The sequence below is a fragment of the Lagopus muta genome, chromosome 19 (genome assembly GCF_023343835.1).
Source record: "Lagopus muta isolate bLagMut1 chromosome 19, bLagMut1 primary, whole genome shotgun sequence".
Taxonomy (NCBI): Eukaryota; Metazoa; Chordata; class Aves; order Galliformes; family Phasianidae; genus Lagopus; species Lagopus muta.
In genome coordinates this window covers 1616523-1633134 of record NC_064451.1, presented here as the reverse complement: position 1 = coordinate 1633134, position 16612 = coordinate 1616523, and the positions used below count along the sequence as shown (strand labels likewise).

The 16612-nt window shown below is 51.5% G+C and overlaps 1 protein-coding gene across 3 annotated transcripts in view; it reads right to left on the bottom strand.

Annotated features, from left to right (window-relative positions):
* Positions 1 to 5873: 5873 nt before the first annotated feature.
* LOC125702693 (uncharacterized) overlaps positions 5874 to 16612 on the bottom strand; it is a 166647-nt gene continuing 155908 nt past the window's right edge. For 2 of the 3 annotated variants that reach the window (XM_048966304.1, XM_048966305.1), the window contains exons 21-24: positions 14930 to 15028; positions 14307 to 14501; positions 7090 to 7191; positions 5874 to 6174 (exon numbers count right to left, since the gene is read on the bottom strand). In XM_048966304.1, the coding sequence (XP_048822261.1) occupies positions 5986 to 6174; positions 7090 to 7191; positions 14307 to 14501; positions 14930 to 15028 (585 nt within the window). In that variant the 3' untranslated portion in view covers positions 5874 to 5985. Of the gene's footprint in view, positions 6175 to 7089; positions 7192 to 13322; positions 13831 to 14306; positions 14502 to 14929; positions 15029 to 16612 lie in introns of those variants that run through there. The other variant, XM_048966303.1, reaches the window with a different exon arrangement.

The window sequence follows — 16612 nt, the reverse complement described above, 5'->3', positions numbered from 1 at the left end:
GAAGCTCTATGCCTTAATTCAACAGCATCTGGGCTGCCTCTGCAGCAGTTAATTATATTTTTTAAACACGTGAAACATGTAGTAGTTTGACCTCATTACTACAGGATTACTAATTAAGTTTTCTGCAGTGCAACTCAATACAACACACTGAGTGCAGAGAAGTTTAGGTTTTGCTATCAAGGAGGCTAATTTTGGATTTCATGGGAAAGGACCAAACACAGGATCACCACAGGTCTGGCACAGCACAAACAAACATGTTGCCACATGCATGTGAACAAATGAGGACATTTCTGTTTGTATTTGTTTTTTTGTTTGTTTGTTTGTTTTATTTTTTCATGCACTGCTTCAGAAATGGCTAGCTTAACTGCTTGCACTTGTGCTCATTTTGATATGCCCAACAAGCTTTGTCTGGCACCAATCTGTAAACCATTAACAGCCTGAACTACAAAAAAAAGGGGGCTCCTGTGTTTCAAGGAGGTGAAGAACCCACTGACTGAGCTTCAAACCACATTCGTGTGCCTGTGAGAAGAACTGTTCCAGGTGGCGTGTGAAGTTCTCTGGGAAAAGTCCTTTATAACCATTTCCATCTCTGTGCCGAAGCCACTCAGATTCCTTAATGCCTGTCAAGCAGCCTCCTGAAAGAGAAAAGACAGAGCATCTTCAGGGTCAGCTCTCTCCCATTCCTTTCTGCAGACTCCAGGCCCGGAGAAGTTTTAGAGTCATGCGGCTAAAAGAAGTGGTGATTTGTTACACAGCATACTCTGATTTTGCACAGACTGTTTTCTCTGTTCTGCCATCGTTTTGTGAGACTGTGAGCACATTGGATGGCCTTCATCCCACCTAACCTCCAACTGAACTGAAAATTGGATAATCAGCCTCTGGAGTCATCCAGTGTCACAGCAAACCTGCATTTGTGCAAATGCATGTGGAGATGTTTTCAAAGTTCTCACAGCAACATTGGGATACCTGCACAGTAAGAGCACAGCAGTGCGCTAGAATCATTACAGAATGCCACAGATGAGGGGGAAAAAATCCACGTTTTCATCTGATTATTTTTTTCTGAGAGTTCTTTCATTCCTGTATTGACAGTCAGAAGAAATAACAGTTCTTGTTTTCTCTGCCACCATAATTGCTAGAAACTAAAAGTCAGCTGATACTCAACAACCTTTCCCAAAAATTCCTGGAAACTTTTTAGCCTAAGCCAGATCTTGACATGCAATGCTGCAATCCAAATCCTCAGCAGCACCATCAATCAAAAGGAAGATTTCTTATTGGAAAGAGCTGGGTTCTCCTAAGTGCTATCCATTTCACCTGGAATAAAATCCATGCAGTATTTTTGCAGTGAATAGCAGGCAGGAGAGGGACATTTGCAAAACCTTCCTGTCAACATGCAGTAAAATTTCAGATGGGTATTGCTAGTGTAGGAAGAATTTCTCAAGGCTCATGTGTTCTCACTGCCTCTTCTTTCTCATGCCTATACAACGGCCTCCTTCCACTGCTCTCTGGAACAGTGATGGGACTGCATTCTCAGGGCTGATTTGCCTCCAAGCTGTGTGGGGTGAGAAACTCCCTGCAGGTTCAAGGCGAGTTGAAGCTTGGCAAACTGTCCGGAGGTCCCCTGTGCTACTGAAAGTCTGCTCTTGGGAACAGGCTGCAAGTCTGCTCCAGCTGCTGTCTGCAATCTCTGGACCTGGACTGCCTTCAAGAGCATTAGTTAGACTCCTTTTGAACAGAGATGTGCACCTTGGGCTATGTGAGCTGAAGCAAATATACTCTACAGCTAGATAAAGGTCAGAAATATGCAGATGTCATCAGGTATCAGAAAATGTTAGCCTAGAGCTAGGCCGATTTTAAAGAAGAAAGAAATGTAAATAAAGACCCAAGCAGATTTGATGTGACTGAATCATTTGTCATTAGTCTCTGTCGAAAAGTTTTTCAGTTGCTTTGTAATTTACCTAATTCAATGCCAGATTTGTATTTTAGAAAACAAACTTGTGGCATGATTATTTTCAGCTGTGCAAGGAAAAACAAATGATGAATCAAAATTCCTTTTCCTTTTTAAAGATGTTTAGAGGAAGGCTAAACAAACAAATTCAAGGGAAATGTGAAAGCTGCTGTGAATCTATGCAGCATATTCTCTCTTTACCACAAATGTCAGTAGAAACAGCATTATGCCACTTTCTGTTCATGGATCTGATTGTTTTCTGTCCCCAAATATTTATCAGCCTGTACTGCTGCAACAGGCAGTTTCCAAGGTAGGTCTTGCATTGAATGAGAAATGTTCTGGTACCACAGCTGGGTCACAGTCACACTGTATTGTCTGCACATTGATTACATGCAGATGACATATATATATTTTTGCCACGCTCCTCTTGAAGATATTGAAGCACAACCACATTCCTGAGGCTGCTCATACGTACCCCGCTCTCTTCCTCAGCAATTCCAGGTGTCTCCTTGTCCCCTGCCCCGATACTCTCCTGTGCAAAGAGGAAATATGGTCATCATCTTACTCATGCTGAGGGAATGACTGCAGGGAAATTGGCATTAATCAAGCTCAGTGGAAGAATGGCAGGTATGGGATGCGATGAAATGAATGGTGGGAACCAAATGGGACAGCATTCAGGGAGTGGAAAGATTCTCGCTGCTATATAACTGAAATAAAGGTAGCTATAAGATAACAACAGAACAAAACAGCAAAAAACCACGAGAAATAAAGCCTGTTAATTACATAATGATCACCACACTGGAAGAGCTAGTGTCAATTGATGTACCTTTGCTATCAGTATTCTCATAACAGCACCATACCGGATGAATGTTTTTATTAAGCAACAGCCCAGAACATTGCTGACCTTACAGTTTTCCAGCTACCTCACATTTCTCCCACCCAAGACTCAGAATGTTCCCATCATAACCTGCTGCTGCCCCTGCAACTCACCAGTTTGCAGGAAAACTTTGTGGAACACTTCTTCCACACACGTTGGGCTGAAACACACGGCAGGGGATTGTTCAAAGAGGTGGGTCACAAAGCTCACCAGGTTTTGCAGAATCACTTTCCTCCAGGTCCACACTCAGCTGCACATGCAGTGGGTGCCTGACATTTAAAACAGCAGACATTGTCAGTGGCTCTAAATCTGGCACCCATGAAGATGCCCAAGGGATCAATTGCTCTGAACAGTGATGCTCTCCACCCCAAACAATACTTCTTACAGCACAGATGGGATCTAACACAAGGTCCTTTCCTACAGAAGCTGCAAAACTGCACGAGTTCCAGGTTTGGAAGAGGAAAAAACATACAATTTCCTAAACTCTGTGGGACAGTTGTGCTCCTGCTGGTTTCCAGTTCTACTGTAGCATTTTGGGATTCAGCAACATCCCTTCTGCTTGAGCTTGGATTCAGTTCTGGCTATTGCTCAGCCTGCATCAGCTTCATCCTGCTAAAACTGCAGTGTGACACCACCTTTTCTTTTATACATACAGGATTAATTCTTCTGTCAAGCTGCCAAACCATGCTGGGAAGACCTGATTTTTACATTAATTTTAAAACAGACTGTAGAGGGTCTTGAACAGAAAAAAATCCCACAAGCTTCAACTGCAAAATATAATTATTTCTTACTCTAGCAAAGCATGCATGCTTGCTACAGCATGTTGCTCTTTTTTTTTTTAACAGGAGAGGTAAACAAATATTTCCATTGCCTCATAAAAGTCTGATGGCAATGGCAAGTTGGTACAGAAACAGGAGATGGACACGGGGACAGATCACTCAGCGCAGCCTGCTCTGTTGGCTCACCTGGCTCAGCAGGGATGGCCTCCTTTCCCACAGCAGCAGCAGCAGGGGTTTCCTCGACCTTGACTTCCCCAGGTGGAGCTTCTTCAGCCTCAGGCTTTTGTTTTACTGATTTCTAAGGAAACAGTGGAAAATTTGTTGAGGAGCTCATGATGGTGGGGAGGGAAGAAGGGAATGGGAGCTCTGCCTGGCACTGCAGTGCTGCTGCACTCCTAGCAGACTCAGTGCCAATGGCTTTGCCAGGAAGAGGACAGCCTTACATTACTAATGATCATCTACAGAGCATCTTCATTCTCAGCGTCCTGTACAGAAACTGAGTCAGCCCTACATCCCTCCCTTGCAAGGAAAGAGAGTGCTAGCTTCCTGAGTTATTGAAAGCAGCAGCAGAAATGGGGGAGAAGTACCCAGTTTGCTCAGAAATGCTCTAGAAAGTGAGGGCAAAGCGAGGAGAGTCCCAAATCATGATTTCAAACAGGATTTTTTAAAATTATCCCCTATCCCCCTAATTCCACTGGTTCTCAGACAAAAAGGTCTCTATTGAAAGGGTGCAGACTCTGTTTTCACATAGGCAAGTACTAACTGCATGAATTCTGACACTGAACATCATAGAATGGCTTGAATTGGAAAGGAACTTAAAGACCATTCAGTTCCAATCCCCCTGCTATGGGCCACCCATTAGATCAGGATGATCAGCACCAGAGGCACCCAGAGCTTCTCCAGGCAGCCTGTTCCAGTACCTCACCACCTTCTGAGTGAAAAAAAAGTCATCCCTAGTTTCTTTTAATGCTTATTGCATCCTGAGACCTCAATCACCTGCAAAGCTTCCGTTTATCGGCCACGCTTCTTCTGCAATGCTTACCCTCTAAAATTCCGGCCTATGCTTATTCTTTAGGAAGCGTATCTGGTAAACATCACCAGTCCTGCACGATGTTTGGTCCTGCAGCAAAACAGCTCCCAGCAAAAGTGCTATTTCTGCTGGGGACAAAGCCTTGCAAACATCCCAGACTTCAGATTGGGGCATAAAGTGCCCTGATGATAACTGATCTGCCTTTTACAGGCAGGTGTAAAGAAGGCATTGAGGACCTCAGCCTTCTGCTTATCCTCAGTGGTCACATTCCCCGCTGCATCAAGAGAAGGGTGGAAATTCTCCTTGGTTCTTCTCTTACCACTGATAGGTTTATAAAAGGATTTCTTGTTTCTTACTGCGGTGGCCAGTCTGAGTTCAAGTTGGGCTTTTGCCTTCCTTTTGACTTGGGGGAAAACCTCAGCAGTTCCCTGTGTGCCGAGGGAAGATTTCAAGCCCTGGCCTACACACAGCCCGGCTTTCCCTGCTCTGCGCTGCCGGCGTCCCCCACAGCCCCTGTGCTGTGACAAACGCCAGCGGGGCTCAAGCCCAACGCCCCCCCTCCTGCACGCCCTCCCCCATCCCCATGTGCTGCACCCCCAATGGCTGCCCCAGCCCCTCAGCCCTGCATGCAGCAGAGCCCTGGGCACTGGGCTCAGACCCAGCCCAGAGGAGCTGCTGCAGGTGACTCAGCCCCGCTGGATCCAGACCCAGACCCAGACCTAGGATGCAACGACCACTTAGAAATAGTGGAAGCTGGTCCTTGGAGAGCAAAGGGATGCTCACAGCCTGTGGCCAGCAGCTACAGGGGGGCTGAAAGGCCACCCGTTGGGAAGACCAACAAGGAAACGGGGGAAAACCAGCAGAATTTCAGGGGAGAGCCGACCGGTTCACGGCCCCGCGATTGCCAGCCCAAGCACGGCACCTTTTGACCAGCTACGGAAAGAGGCAGCACCGTGTGGAAAAAGTTGGTTTTGCTTTTATTCAGTGCAAAAGGCTCTGGGTTGTATTTCTATCAACACAGCCCACAATGAAACCCCAGTGCCCAGGGTTTCTGCTTAGCAATGAGTCAATCAGCCTCCAGGCAGACACAAGGAGAAGCCTGACCCTGTGGCTACGTCAGCTCCTCTCCCTCCAGGCCCGGCTAGCCGTACTTCAATCTCACACTAGACCAGCCCTGGCCCTGAAGAGACGCAGCCTGAAGGAACACAGCCTCTCCATCTCTTGCCATAGAGGAAGACCTGCCTCTGGCAAGCCCTTGGAATGCAGCACAAGCCCTTCCCTTCCAGGTGCCTCAGTTCCGCTGCCCTGTCCGTGACAGGGAAAGCACGGCCATGCCACAAAACCGGACGCTGACTCAGTCCGCTGCCTTTGGTGCCACCTCCGAGGAAGCATTCCAGCTGACTCGAGTGTCCTGTGGGCCTTCTCGCTCAAGCCCTGCTCGGTTCTTTTTGCTCTCCTTCTGGGCTTTCTTCCTCAGCAGAGCAGCTCTTGCCTTGGCTTTCTTCACTGTCTCGCCAGACCGAGTCCCAAGACTGTGCCAGTCCTACCAGAATCAAGGCACAAACGGTCAGGCAGCTGTGGCTGCCAGCACTGGAAACCGCCTTCCTGCCATCAGGGCACGCCAGAAACTCCCCTCTATCTCCTTCCCCAAAGTCCCATACGAACTGGAACCCAAAGCCATCTCCTGCAAGGCAGCGCCTGCACACGGCTTGGACGCTGCCTGGCAGCACACACAGCACAGCAGCAGCAGATGAGCAGCACCCCAAGGCTCCTGGCGTGCATCAGGAACACGCGCACACGGAAGGAAGGGCAGGACAAACGACGGCACTCTCAGCAGTGCCGGGGCACAGCACCGTAGGCCACAGCTGCAGATTGTTCCCTCCCTGCCCATTGCCCGTGCCTTTCTATCAGCCTCAGAGAGCACGACTTACTGGCTTATGGCACCTGGAAACCGGCACGATTACAGCCAGCGCACAGAGCAGCTGCAAAGCGGCTCCCCAGAAGAGACCGTGGCGCAGCACGTTCTCCGCCAGCGTGGGCTCGGGGATCTCAGCTGGGAGAAATGCCCTTCAGCACCACACAGCCGGCAGCCCGCTGCTCTCCTGCTCTCATGGAGGCTGCTTTCTACAAGAGGGGAGAAGGAGCCGTTATTCTCTCACGCACGCTGCTGTGACAGGCGCACTTAGAGCTGTTCTGAACATCTCCTTGCTCTACTGACCCAATGACAATGAAGGACACGAAACTTGCAGCTGCGTCGTCTTTTACCGCCTGCCGAGGAAACGATTCCTCAAACTTGAGCATTGCTCCACTTGCAGGCGAGGGGAGCAGGAGCTGAAAAGGACAGGTGGGCATAAAAGAAGGGCAAAGCTTAACAGAAAGCAGACCTGCTGCAGACAGTGCCACCAGCTGTGTTTGAACAGCAGTGCCTTAGCGCACGCTCACAGTAAGGCACACCTACCTTGCAAGGGCCGCTCAGGAAGGTTGTGACACAGGCACCCATTGCTCCATTGCTCCCCTGAGCCCCAACTCCATTTCTCAGCCACTCACATGCCTCGATGTTCTGCAACAGAAAAGTCACAAGACGGAAATTCAGTTCATCGCAGACGTCCTCAAACCTCCCTTCTCAGGGCAGTCGCACTCATTTCTCTGCAGGAGAACTCGGGGAGGGCTTACCGAGTGAGCAGCATTTACTGCCACTTGGGAGCAGCAACCTATGCCTAACTCTAAACTCCTAACAGGAACCTATGCCTAACTCTAAACTCCTAACAGGAACCTATGCCTAACTCTCAACTCCTAACAGCAACCTATGCCTAACTCTCAACTCCTAACAGGAACCTATGCCTAACTCTACACTCCTAACAGGATCCTATGCCTAACGCTAAAACTGAACTGAACACTAACACTAAGCTAACCCTACAATCAACAACAAAGCCCAGAAGTGGGACCTAACTCCTACAGGGGGAAGATGGAACCGGGGGCCCGCAGAAGCGCAGAGGAGCAACAAGGTGGAGGAGGAGCAGATGTTAGCAATGCCACCCAGCTAATGCCGGGGGCGGGGGCCGCGCAGCGGGTAAGGAGCCGAGCGCCCGGACCAGCGATGGCGGAGCTGTGACCGCGCCAACACGGGGCCTGGCACGGTGGTGTGGTGCCAGGCCAGCTGTGCCGCAGGCGGATCCACCTCCATGGGTTCCTCTGGAGGCGGATCCACCTCCATGGGTTCCTCTGGAGGCGGATCCACCTCCATGGGCTCCCCATGGTCGCTCACAGCGCTGGCCCGGGCGCGATGGAACCGGGCTCCCTTCCTCCTCTCCCTCCGCTGCCTGATGGTCATGGTGGGCCCCCTCCTCCTCTTCGCTTCTGGGGCCCCCGGCTCCCTCTTCCCACTTATACCTACTCGCTCCTGCTCTCTCGCTCTCTTAGTGCTGGACATGGCTGCCACCTGCCCAGCACGCTCAGAGACGAGTGCGCCGGGTGGGGCGGCAGTGACCAAGGTGACGGCTGTGACATGGGCAAGGTTCTACAATGGCACCTGTGCTGCTGCTGGCAGTGGGGTACCGCACAGGATGAGGAGGGGGCTGGAGGACACGGCACGGCGGCTAGAGGGCGCTCCTGTGCCCAGCGGGCAGCCCTTCTCTGCGAGCAACAGGGCACAGAGGAGCCGGAGCCGAGGAAAGGGCCCGCAGCATCCTTCATCCTTGGCTTGTTCCCCGAAAATAGAGCGTTTTCTGCTAGAAATCCCTGTTTTTAAATTAAATCTGGGCTTTTCTCACAGAAATCCCTGTTTTTCTTGTTCAATCTGGGGTTTTTTGCCTTAAATCTGGGGTTTGCTCACAGAAATCCCTGTTTTTCCCATTACACCGGGGGCTTTTCCCTTTAAATATGCTTTTTTCTCCCAAAAAATCCCTGTTTTTCCCCTTAAATATGGGGTTTTCCACTTACATATGGCTTTTTCTGCTAGACATCCCTGTTTTTCCAACAATATCTGGGGTATTTCCCCTTAAATGTGGCTTTTTCTCACAGAAATCCCTGTTTCTCCCATTAAATCAGGGATTTTTCCCCTTAAAATTGGCTTTTTTCGGCCAGAAATCCCTGTTTATTCCCAATAATCTTGGGTTTTTCTCCTGAAATATGTTTTTTTCTCCAAGAAATCCCTGTTTTTCCATTAAATCTGGGCTTTTCTCACAGAAATCCCTATTTTTCCCCTTAATTCTGGGGTTTTTCACATTAAATATGGCTTTTTCTGTTAGAAATCCCTGTTTTTCCCCTTAAATCTGGGGTTTTCTCCCAGAAATCCCTGTTTTTCCCATTAAATCTGGGGTATTTCCCCTTAAATGTGGCTTTTTCTCCTAGAAATCCCTGTTATTCCCTTTCCACCTGGGTTTTTTTCCCCTTAAATCTGGAGTTTTTACCCTAAAATATGGCTTTTCCTCCTAGAAAGCCCTGTTTTCCCATTAAATCTGGGGTTTTCTCAAAGAAATCCCTATTATTCCCATTAAATCTGGGGTTTTTCCCCATAAAATGGCTTTTTCTGCCAGAAATCCCTGTTTTTCCCCTTAAATCTGGTGTTTTTACCCTTAAATATGGCTTTTTCTGCAAGAAAATCCTGGTTTTCTCATTAAATCGGGGGCTTTTCCCCTTAAATATGGCTTTTTCTCCCAAAAATCCCTGTTTTTCCATTACATCTGGGCTTTTCTCACAGAAATCCTTGTTTTGCCCCATAAATCTGCAGTTTTCGCCCTTAAACATGGCTTCTTCTGCCAGAAATCCCTGGTTTTCCATTCAATCTGGGCTTTTTCCCCTTAAATACGGCTTTTTCTGCTAGAAATCTCTCTTTTTCCAACAATATCTGGGGTATTTTCCCTTAAATGTGGCTTTTTCTCCTAGAAAACCCTGGTTTTCCCTTGCAATCTGGGGTTTTTACCCTTCAATATGGCTTTTCCACCTAGAAATCCCTGTTTTTCCTATTAAATCTGGGGTTTATACCCTAAAATATGGCTTTTCCTCTTAGAAAGCCCTGTTTTCCCATTAAATCTGGGGTTTTCTCGCAGAAATCCCTATTATTCCCATTAAATCTGGTGTTTTTACCCTTAAATATGGCTTTTTCTGCAAGAAAATCCTGGTTTTCTCATTAAATCTGGGGCTTTTCCCCTTAAATATGGCATTTTCTGCCAGAAATCCCTGTTTTTCCCCTTAAATTTGAGGTTTTTCCCATTAAATATGGCTATTTCAGCTATAAATCCCTGTTTTTCCCCTTAAATCTGGGATATTTCCCCTCCAATGTGGCTTTTTCCCCTAGAAATGTCTGTTTCTCCATTACATCTGGAGTTTTCACACAGAAATCCTTGTTTTTCCCCATAAATCTGGGGTTTTCTCTTAGAAATCCCTGGTTTTCCAACAATATCTGGGGTATTTCCCTTAAATGTGGCTTTTTCTGTCAGAAATCCCTGTTTTTTCCATTAAATCTGGGCTTTTCTCACAGAAATCACTGTATTTCCCTTTCAATCTGGGGTTCATAGCCTTAAACGTGGCTTTTTCTCCTAGAAATCCCTGTTTTTCCTTATAATGTAAAATTTTTCCCATTAAATATGGCTTTTTCTGCCAGAAATCCCTGTTTTTCCCCTTAAATTTGAGGTTTTTCCCCTTGAATGTGGCTTTTTCACCTAGAAATCTCTGTTTTTCCATTACATCTGGGCTTTTCTCACAGAAATCCTTGTTTTGCCCCATAAATCTGCAGTTTTCAGCCTTAAACATGGCTTCTTCTGCCAGAAATCCCTGGTTTTCCATTAAATCTGGGCTTTTTCCCCTTAAATCTGGGGTTTGCTCACAGAAATCCCTGTTTTTCCCATTACACCGGGTGCTTTTCCCCTTAAATATGCTTTTTTCTCCCAAAAAATCCCTGTTTTACCCCTTAAATATGGGGTTTTCCACTTACATATGGCTTTTTCTGCTAGAAATCTCTTATATCCTATTAAATCTGGGTTTTTTTTCCCCTTAATTACGGCTTTTTCTCCTAGAAATCCCTGTTTATCTCATTAAATCAGGGGTTTTTCCCTTTAAATACGTCTTTTTCAGCTACAAATCCCTGTTTTGACCCTTAAACCAAGGGTTTTTTGTCCTTAAATACGACTTTTTCTCATAAAAATCTCTGTTTTGCCTTCAAATATATATATTTTTTGCCACAAAAACCTTTTTTTTTCCCTTAAATTTGGGATTTTTCCCCTCATATACGGCTTTTTCTACAAGAAATCCCAGTTTTTCCCATGAAACTTCTTTTTTTTTCCCCTTAAATATGGCCTTTTCTGCTAGAAATCCCTGTTTTTCCCCTTAGATCTGGGGTTTTGTACCAGAAACGTGCCGTGCTCCTGACTGATGGCAGTCTTACAATCTCCCTCTCCCTCCCCCCACTCTAGTGAGGCAGCACTTCTCCCAAGCAACAAACACAATCACACACAACGGCAGCCCTGGCTCGGCCCAAGAAGGGACGTCCACAGCAAGCACATCTTCACAAACCTTCTTCCAGCTCCGCACCCTCCGGCCAACACAGCACCCGGGCGCCTTGCTCCACCGCCCGCCCGGGCTTTGCTGCCTACAACCAGGCCCTACGGGGCCTCCTCCTTCGCACACCCCAAACACCAACAAAGCTCCGCACTCGCACGGCCTTCCCTCACAGGAAGCTGCCCCCCGACCCCGCACCACTCGCCGGCGCCGCACGCATCGCCTCTGCGTGCCGGCAGCACCGCCAGCTCCTCCCCCGAGCGCCCCTCCATGCCCCCGCACCCAGGCCCGACCCCGCTCCCAGCACACAGCCCGCTCCTCCCGGCCCCGCTCACCGGCCCGGCGCCGCCATGCCGCGCTGCCCCGGAAGTGCTCTCCGCCGGCACCAAGCACTTCCTGCCCCGGCCCTACCAACCGCCTGCGGCGTCACGTTGCTAAGGCCGGCCTGGGGGCGGCCCGGGGCCTGGACGAGGGGGAGGGGCAGCTGGGGGGGGCCGCTGCCGGATTCCCCTCGGGTGGCGCCGGCGGCATGCGACTTGTCTTCTTCTCCTTTTCTGCCTTTTCCCTTTTCCCCCTTTTGCTTTCCTTTGCCTTGCTTTTCTTTGCCTTGCTTCTCTTTTCTCTTCCTTTCCTTTTCTCTTTCTCTCTTCCCCTTCACATTTCCCTTTTTCTTTCCTTTCATTTCTTACTTTCTTCTCCTCCCCACCCATCCCCTCCCCTCCCCGCCCCTCCCCTGCCTTCCGTTTGCTTTCTGTCCACACGCAGTCTGCACATCTCCAATGGACATGCCTGGAGAAGATCACCTACGCAGGCAATAAATGGCTTGTGCTGTGCTTCACTGCTTTGTGCTCTTGAAAGACTCTGATTTGTTTTGCCCTTTCCTAGGTATCAGGAGGGCCCGGCTGGCTTTGCTGCGGAGCCTTATCACCCCACAGTCTGAAGACTTGGGGGAAAAGCCCAGCAGCTCCGTAGCTGCCAAGGGAAGACTTCATGCCCTGGCCTTCATACAGCCCGGCTCTCCCCGCTCTGCTCTGCGCTCCTGCCATCCCCTGCAGCCCCTGTGCTGCCACAAACACGAGCGCGGCTCGGGCCCAACGCCCTCCCTGCTGCACGCCCTCTCACGGCCCCAGGTGCTGCACCCACACCACTGCCCCAGCCCCGCAGCCCTCCTGCCCGCAGCGCAGCCCCACGCACCGGGCTCGGCCCCAGCCCCCAGCAGCTGATGGAGGTGACTCGGCCCCCGCTGCATCCACACCCAAACCTAACACGCACTAACCGCTCCTCAATACTCCCTTTCCCTCCTTTGCAGCCAGCTCCTTGGCTGCACGCAGCCCGACAATCCGCTCTTTCCTCTCCAGCAGTGCAGCAGGCAGGCGGCCAGGCAGGCAGGCAGGCAGGCAGGCAGCAGAAGGCAGTGCCGTGTAGCACGCTGGACCCAGTGCACCGTGCAGGCTCCTTCGTGGATGGAGGAAGACGCCGACGCGCCAAGCCAAAATGGCAGGCAGACACTCTTGACGTGCGGCCTCTGCTCTCCTCTGCTCTCCTCTCCTCTCTCGGGCTCTGGCTCACCAAGGTGCCCTCGCAGCACCCAGACGCTCCACACGCGCCGCTGCCCATGACGCGCTCCAAGCCACTGCAGCTGAAGCAGCGCAGTACGGCTCGCTGCCCTCCCGGCTCACGCCTGAGCTCTGGGCCCGAGGCGCGCTCACCTGCAGCCCTCCCGCTGCCCTCTCCTCCTGCCCCACTCCCAGCGCTGCTCTTCACACCAGCCCACCCGCACTTGAACTCCTCGCGGCTCAACGGCAGCCTGACGTGCAGGCCACGGCTGCCCGCAGCTGCAGCTGGCCTTCCCAGGGCAAGCAGGAACAGTCAGTGCTACACAAGGCTGAAAAAGCCACCAGGGAAGCTGGAGGGACGAGCTCAAGGGGCTGAGTGCAGGGACACCTGGCTTCCTCGCGCGCTGCTTCCTCTCCTTTTCTTTCTCTCACGCCTCACAGAGCAAGCTGATGCTCACACGCTTCGCTCGCACTTACGCTTTGGCTGAAAGGCCACCACTGGGCAAGACCAGCATGGAAACGCGGGAAAAGCAGCTCCATTGCCAGGGAGGGACGTGAAGCCGGCCCGTTCATCGCCCTGCCACTGCCAGCCCAAGCCAGGCATGTTTGGACCAGCTACTGAAAGAGGCAGCACCAGGTCTAAAAGCTTTCTTTCCCTTTTATTTTAAACTAAGGGATTTGGGTTGCATTCTGTAGATACGTCAACAGACAATAAAATAGGCTGGATACCGCTCAGGACCAGCGACATGCGCTAAGTTCACCTCATCATCAACATTCTGAAACAGCTATCGAGCTGAAGGACCCTGAAGGAATGCAGCGTCCCCAGCTCTTGCCACACATGAAATCCCGCACAGGCAAAGTCCGATTTCTTGGTCGCGCATCAGAAGCCCTTCCAGCTTCCTCAGTTCCTCTCCAATGTCCGGGCAAGGGAAAGCACGGCCACGCCACAAAACCAGACGGACAGTGCGCTGCCTTTGGAGCACCTCTCAGCCAGCATTCCAGCTGCTTCCTTTGGCCTTGGAGGCTTAGCGCTCAAGCCCTCACCGTTTCTTTTGGCTTTCCTTCTTGGCTTTCTTGCTTAGCTGTGCAGCACTTGCCTTTGGTTTCTTCACCGTCTCCCAAGTCTTAGACTCCAAGCCGTCCCAGTCCTACACGAATCAATTCACCAACAGTCAAGTCAGGGAACTTTCTGACAATTGCCCCACAGCTCGCTTTGGGAGCTCAAGTCACCTGACTGGGCAGCTCTGGGTGCCAGTGCTGCACATTGCCTTCCTGACATCAGGGCACAACAGAAACTCCACCTCTGTCTTGTGCCCAAAAATCCCACGTCACCTACAGTCTACAGGCCTTGCCTGCAAGGCAGTCCCTGCACAGGGGGACGCCCTGCCTGCCACTCACAGCCCACAGAGGCAGCAGCAGCAGCACCACGATAAGATGAGCTTGCACCTCCAGGCTCCTTGCGTGCCACCACGAACAGCACGCACGCCCAAGGAAGCACACAACAAACTGCCGCACCCTCAGCAATGCCGCGGCGCGCTACCGTAGGCAACGGCTCCAGCTGCTTCCCTCCCAGCCCATTGCCTCAGCATTTCTATCAACCTCTATCAAACAGAGCGCTACTTACTGTCTCTGGGCACTTGGGAACTGGCAGGGTTATGGCCCACACGCACACAAGCTGGAAAACGGCTCCAAAGAAGAGGCCGGAGCGCAGCACGTTCTCCATCAGCGTGGGCTCAGGGACCTCAGGGGGCGAGAAACGCACTTCAGCGGCCATAGCGCAGACAGCCTGCTGCTCTGCTGCTCTCCAGGAGGCTGCTTTCTACAAGGGGCAAACGAGAGCCATCATTCCATTCGTGCGCTCCGACGCTGTGACTTCCTGCTAGCAAAAACTCCCAGCCTGACTCACAGACGTGCTCTCAAGATAGCCTTGGTCTTCCGACCCAACCACAAGGAGGGACGCCAAACTTGCATTTCAGCCAGAGCTGAACAGGCAAGATTCAACTTCTCCCTGAGCTTGATCGCACACGCACGACCACTGTCTCATGAACACCAACAACAAGAGTATTCCTACCATCAGCTGCGCATTTGCATCTACCTGGCTACGTACGTCTTCACGGCCTTGCTGCTGCTGTGCCGGACGGCACCAAGCACAGCAATAAAGCACGCAGAAAGCCCATCTGCTGAGGACAGGGGCATGAGCTGGGCTCACGCCTAAGCACTGCTTACTGCAAAGGAAGGCACACCTACCTGGCAACGGCCACGCACGATGCTCGAGACACACTCACACACTGTTCTCCTGAGGCCCAACGCAACGGCGCAGCCACTCACACTCTGCTCCTCGACGGTCTGCAACACAAAAGTCACAAGCTGCAAATTCAATCCATCCAAGATGCCATCGGGCCTCCGTGCTCACGGCACTCGCACTCATGTCTTCGCATCATCAATCAGGCGTGTGCTTACCGAGTGAGCGCTGCTCACTGCCACCCAACAGGAGCAATCGACCCCTAACTGTCAAGTATGAACAGGAACCTATGCCTAACACTAAAAGACTACAAGGAACCTATGCCTAACTCTAACAGAAGAACAGGAACCTATGCCTAACTCTCAAACATGAACAAGAACCTACTCCTAACTCTCAAACATGAACAAGAACCTACTCCTAACACTAAAACGTGAACAATAACCTAATCCTAACACTAACACTAAACTTAACACTAAAATCAACAAGTAAACCAGGGACGGGGACTTAACAGGGTGAAGATGGAGCTGGGGGCCCGCAGAATTGGCTCCAGAGGAGGAGCAGATGGTAACTCATGCCACCCAGCTAATGCTGGGGGCGGGGGCCGCGCAGCGGGTAAGGAGCCGAGCGCCTGGACCAGCGATGGCGGTGGAGCTGTGACGGCGCCCATGCGGGGCCTGGCACGGTGGTGTGGTGCCAGGCCAGCTGTGCCGCAGGCGGATCCACCTCCATGGGCTCATCCGGAGGTGGATCCACCTCCATGGGCTCATCCGGAGGTGGATCCACCTCCATGGGCTCCACGGAGGTGGTCACAGCGCTGGTCCAGGCGCGATGGAAACGGACTCTCTTCTCCTTCCTCCTCCGCTTGATGGTCAAGGCGGCCCCCCTCCTCCTCTTCGCTACTGGGGCCCCCAGCTCTCCCTTCCGATGGGAAATAGGGCAAGCTTCGCCCCTCGCTCTCTTTGCTCCTGACATGGCTGCCAGAGCTCACAGAGGCGAGTGCGTTGGCCGGGGCAGCGGTGACCAAGGTGACGGCTGTGATGCGGCGAAGGTTCTAAAATGGCAGCCGCACTGCTGGCAATGGCGTTCCACATAGCATGAGGAGGGGGCTGCAGGACAGGGCACGGGACGGCAGCTAGAAGGCGCTCCCTGTGCCCAGCGGGCAGCCCTTCTCTCCGGCAAGCAAGAGGCCACAGAGGAGCCGGCCCCGAGAAAAGGGCCCTCGGCCTCCTTCATCCTCTCCCTTCTTCCACACGGGAATCTCTTGGGGCTGGCACACGCAGCACACAGCGCCATGTTCAGGGGCCTCCCGAGCCCAGCGCCAACAACAGCAGGCTCCAAAGCGCACCTCACCACGCCTGCCTCCTGGCACACACAAGCTCCGCTTTCCACCTTAGCATCCAGCGCCTCCTCTTGCGCCTCACGCCTGCGGATTCAACCATTCCCTACCAGAAATACGGCCAGCTGCATTTTCATTACAATCACTCTCACTCCATTCCACATCCGCGCACAATGCTGGCACACACACGGGGCCACCCTGGCTCACCGATGCTTCGCGGGGACCCACACAACAGCATGAGCCAAGCAGGCAGAAACGTGCCGGGCTCCTGACTGATGGCAGTCTTACAATCTCCCTCTCCCTCCCCCCACTCTCCTAAGGCAGCACTTCTCCCAAGCAACAAACACAATCA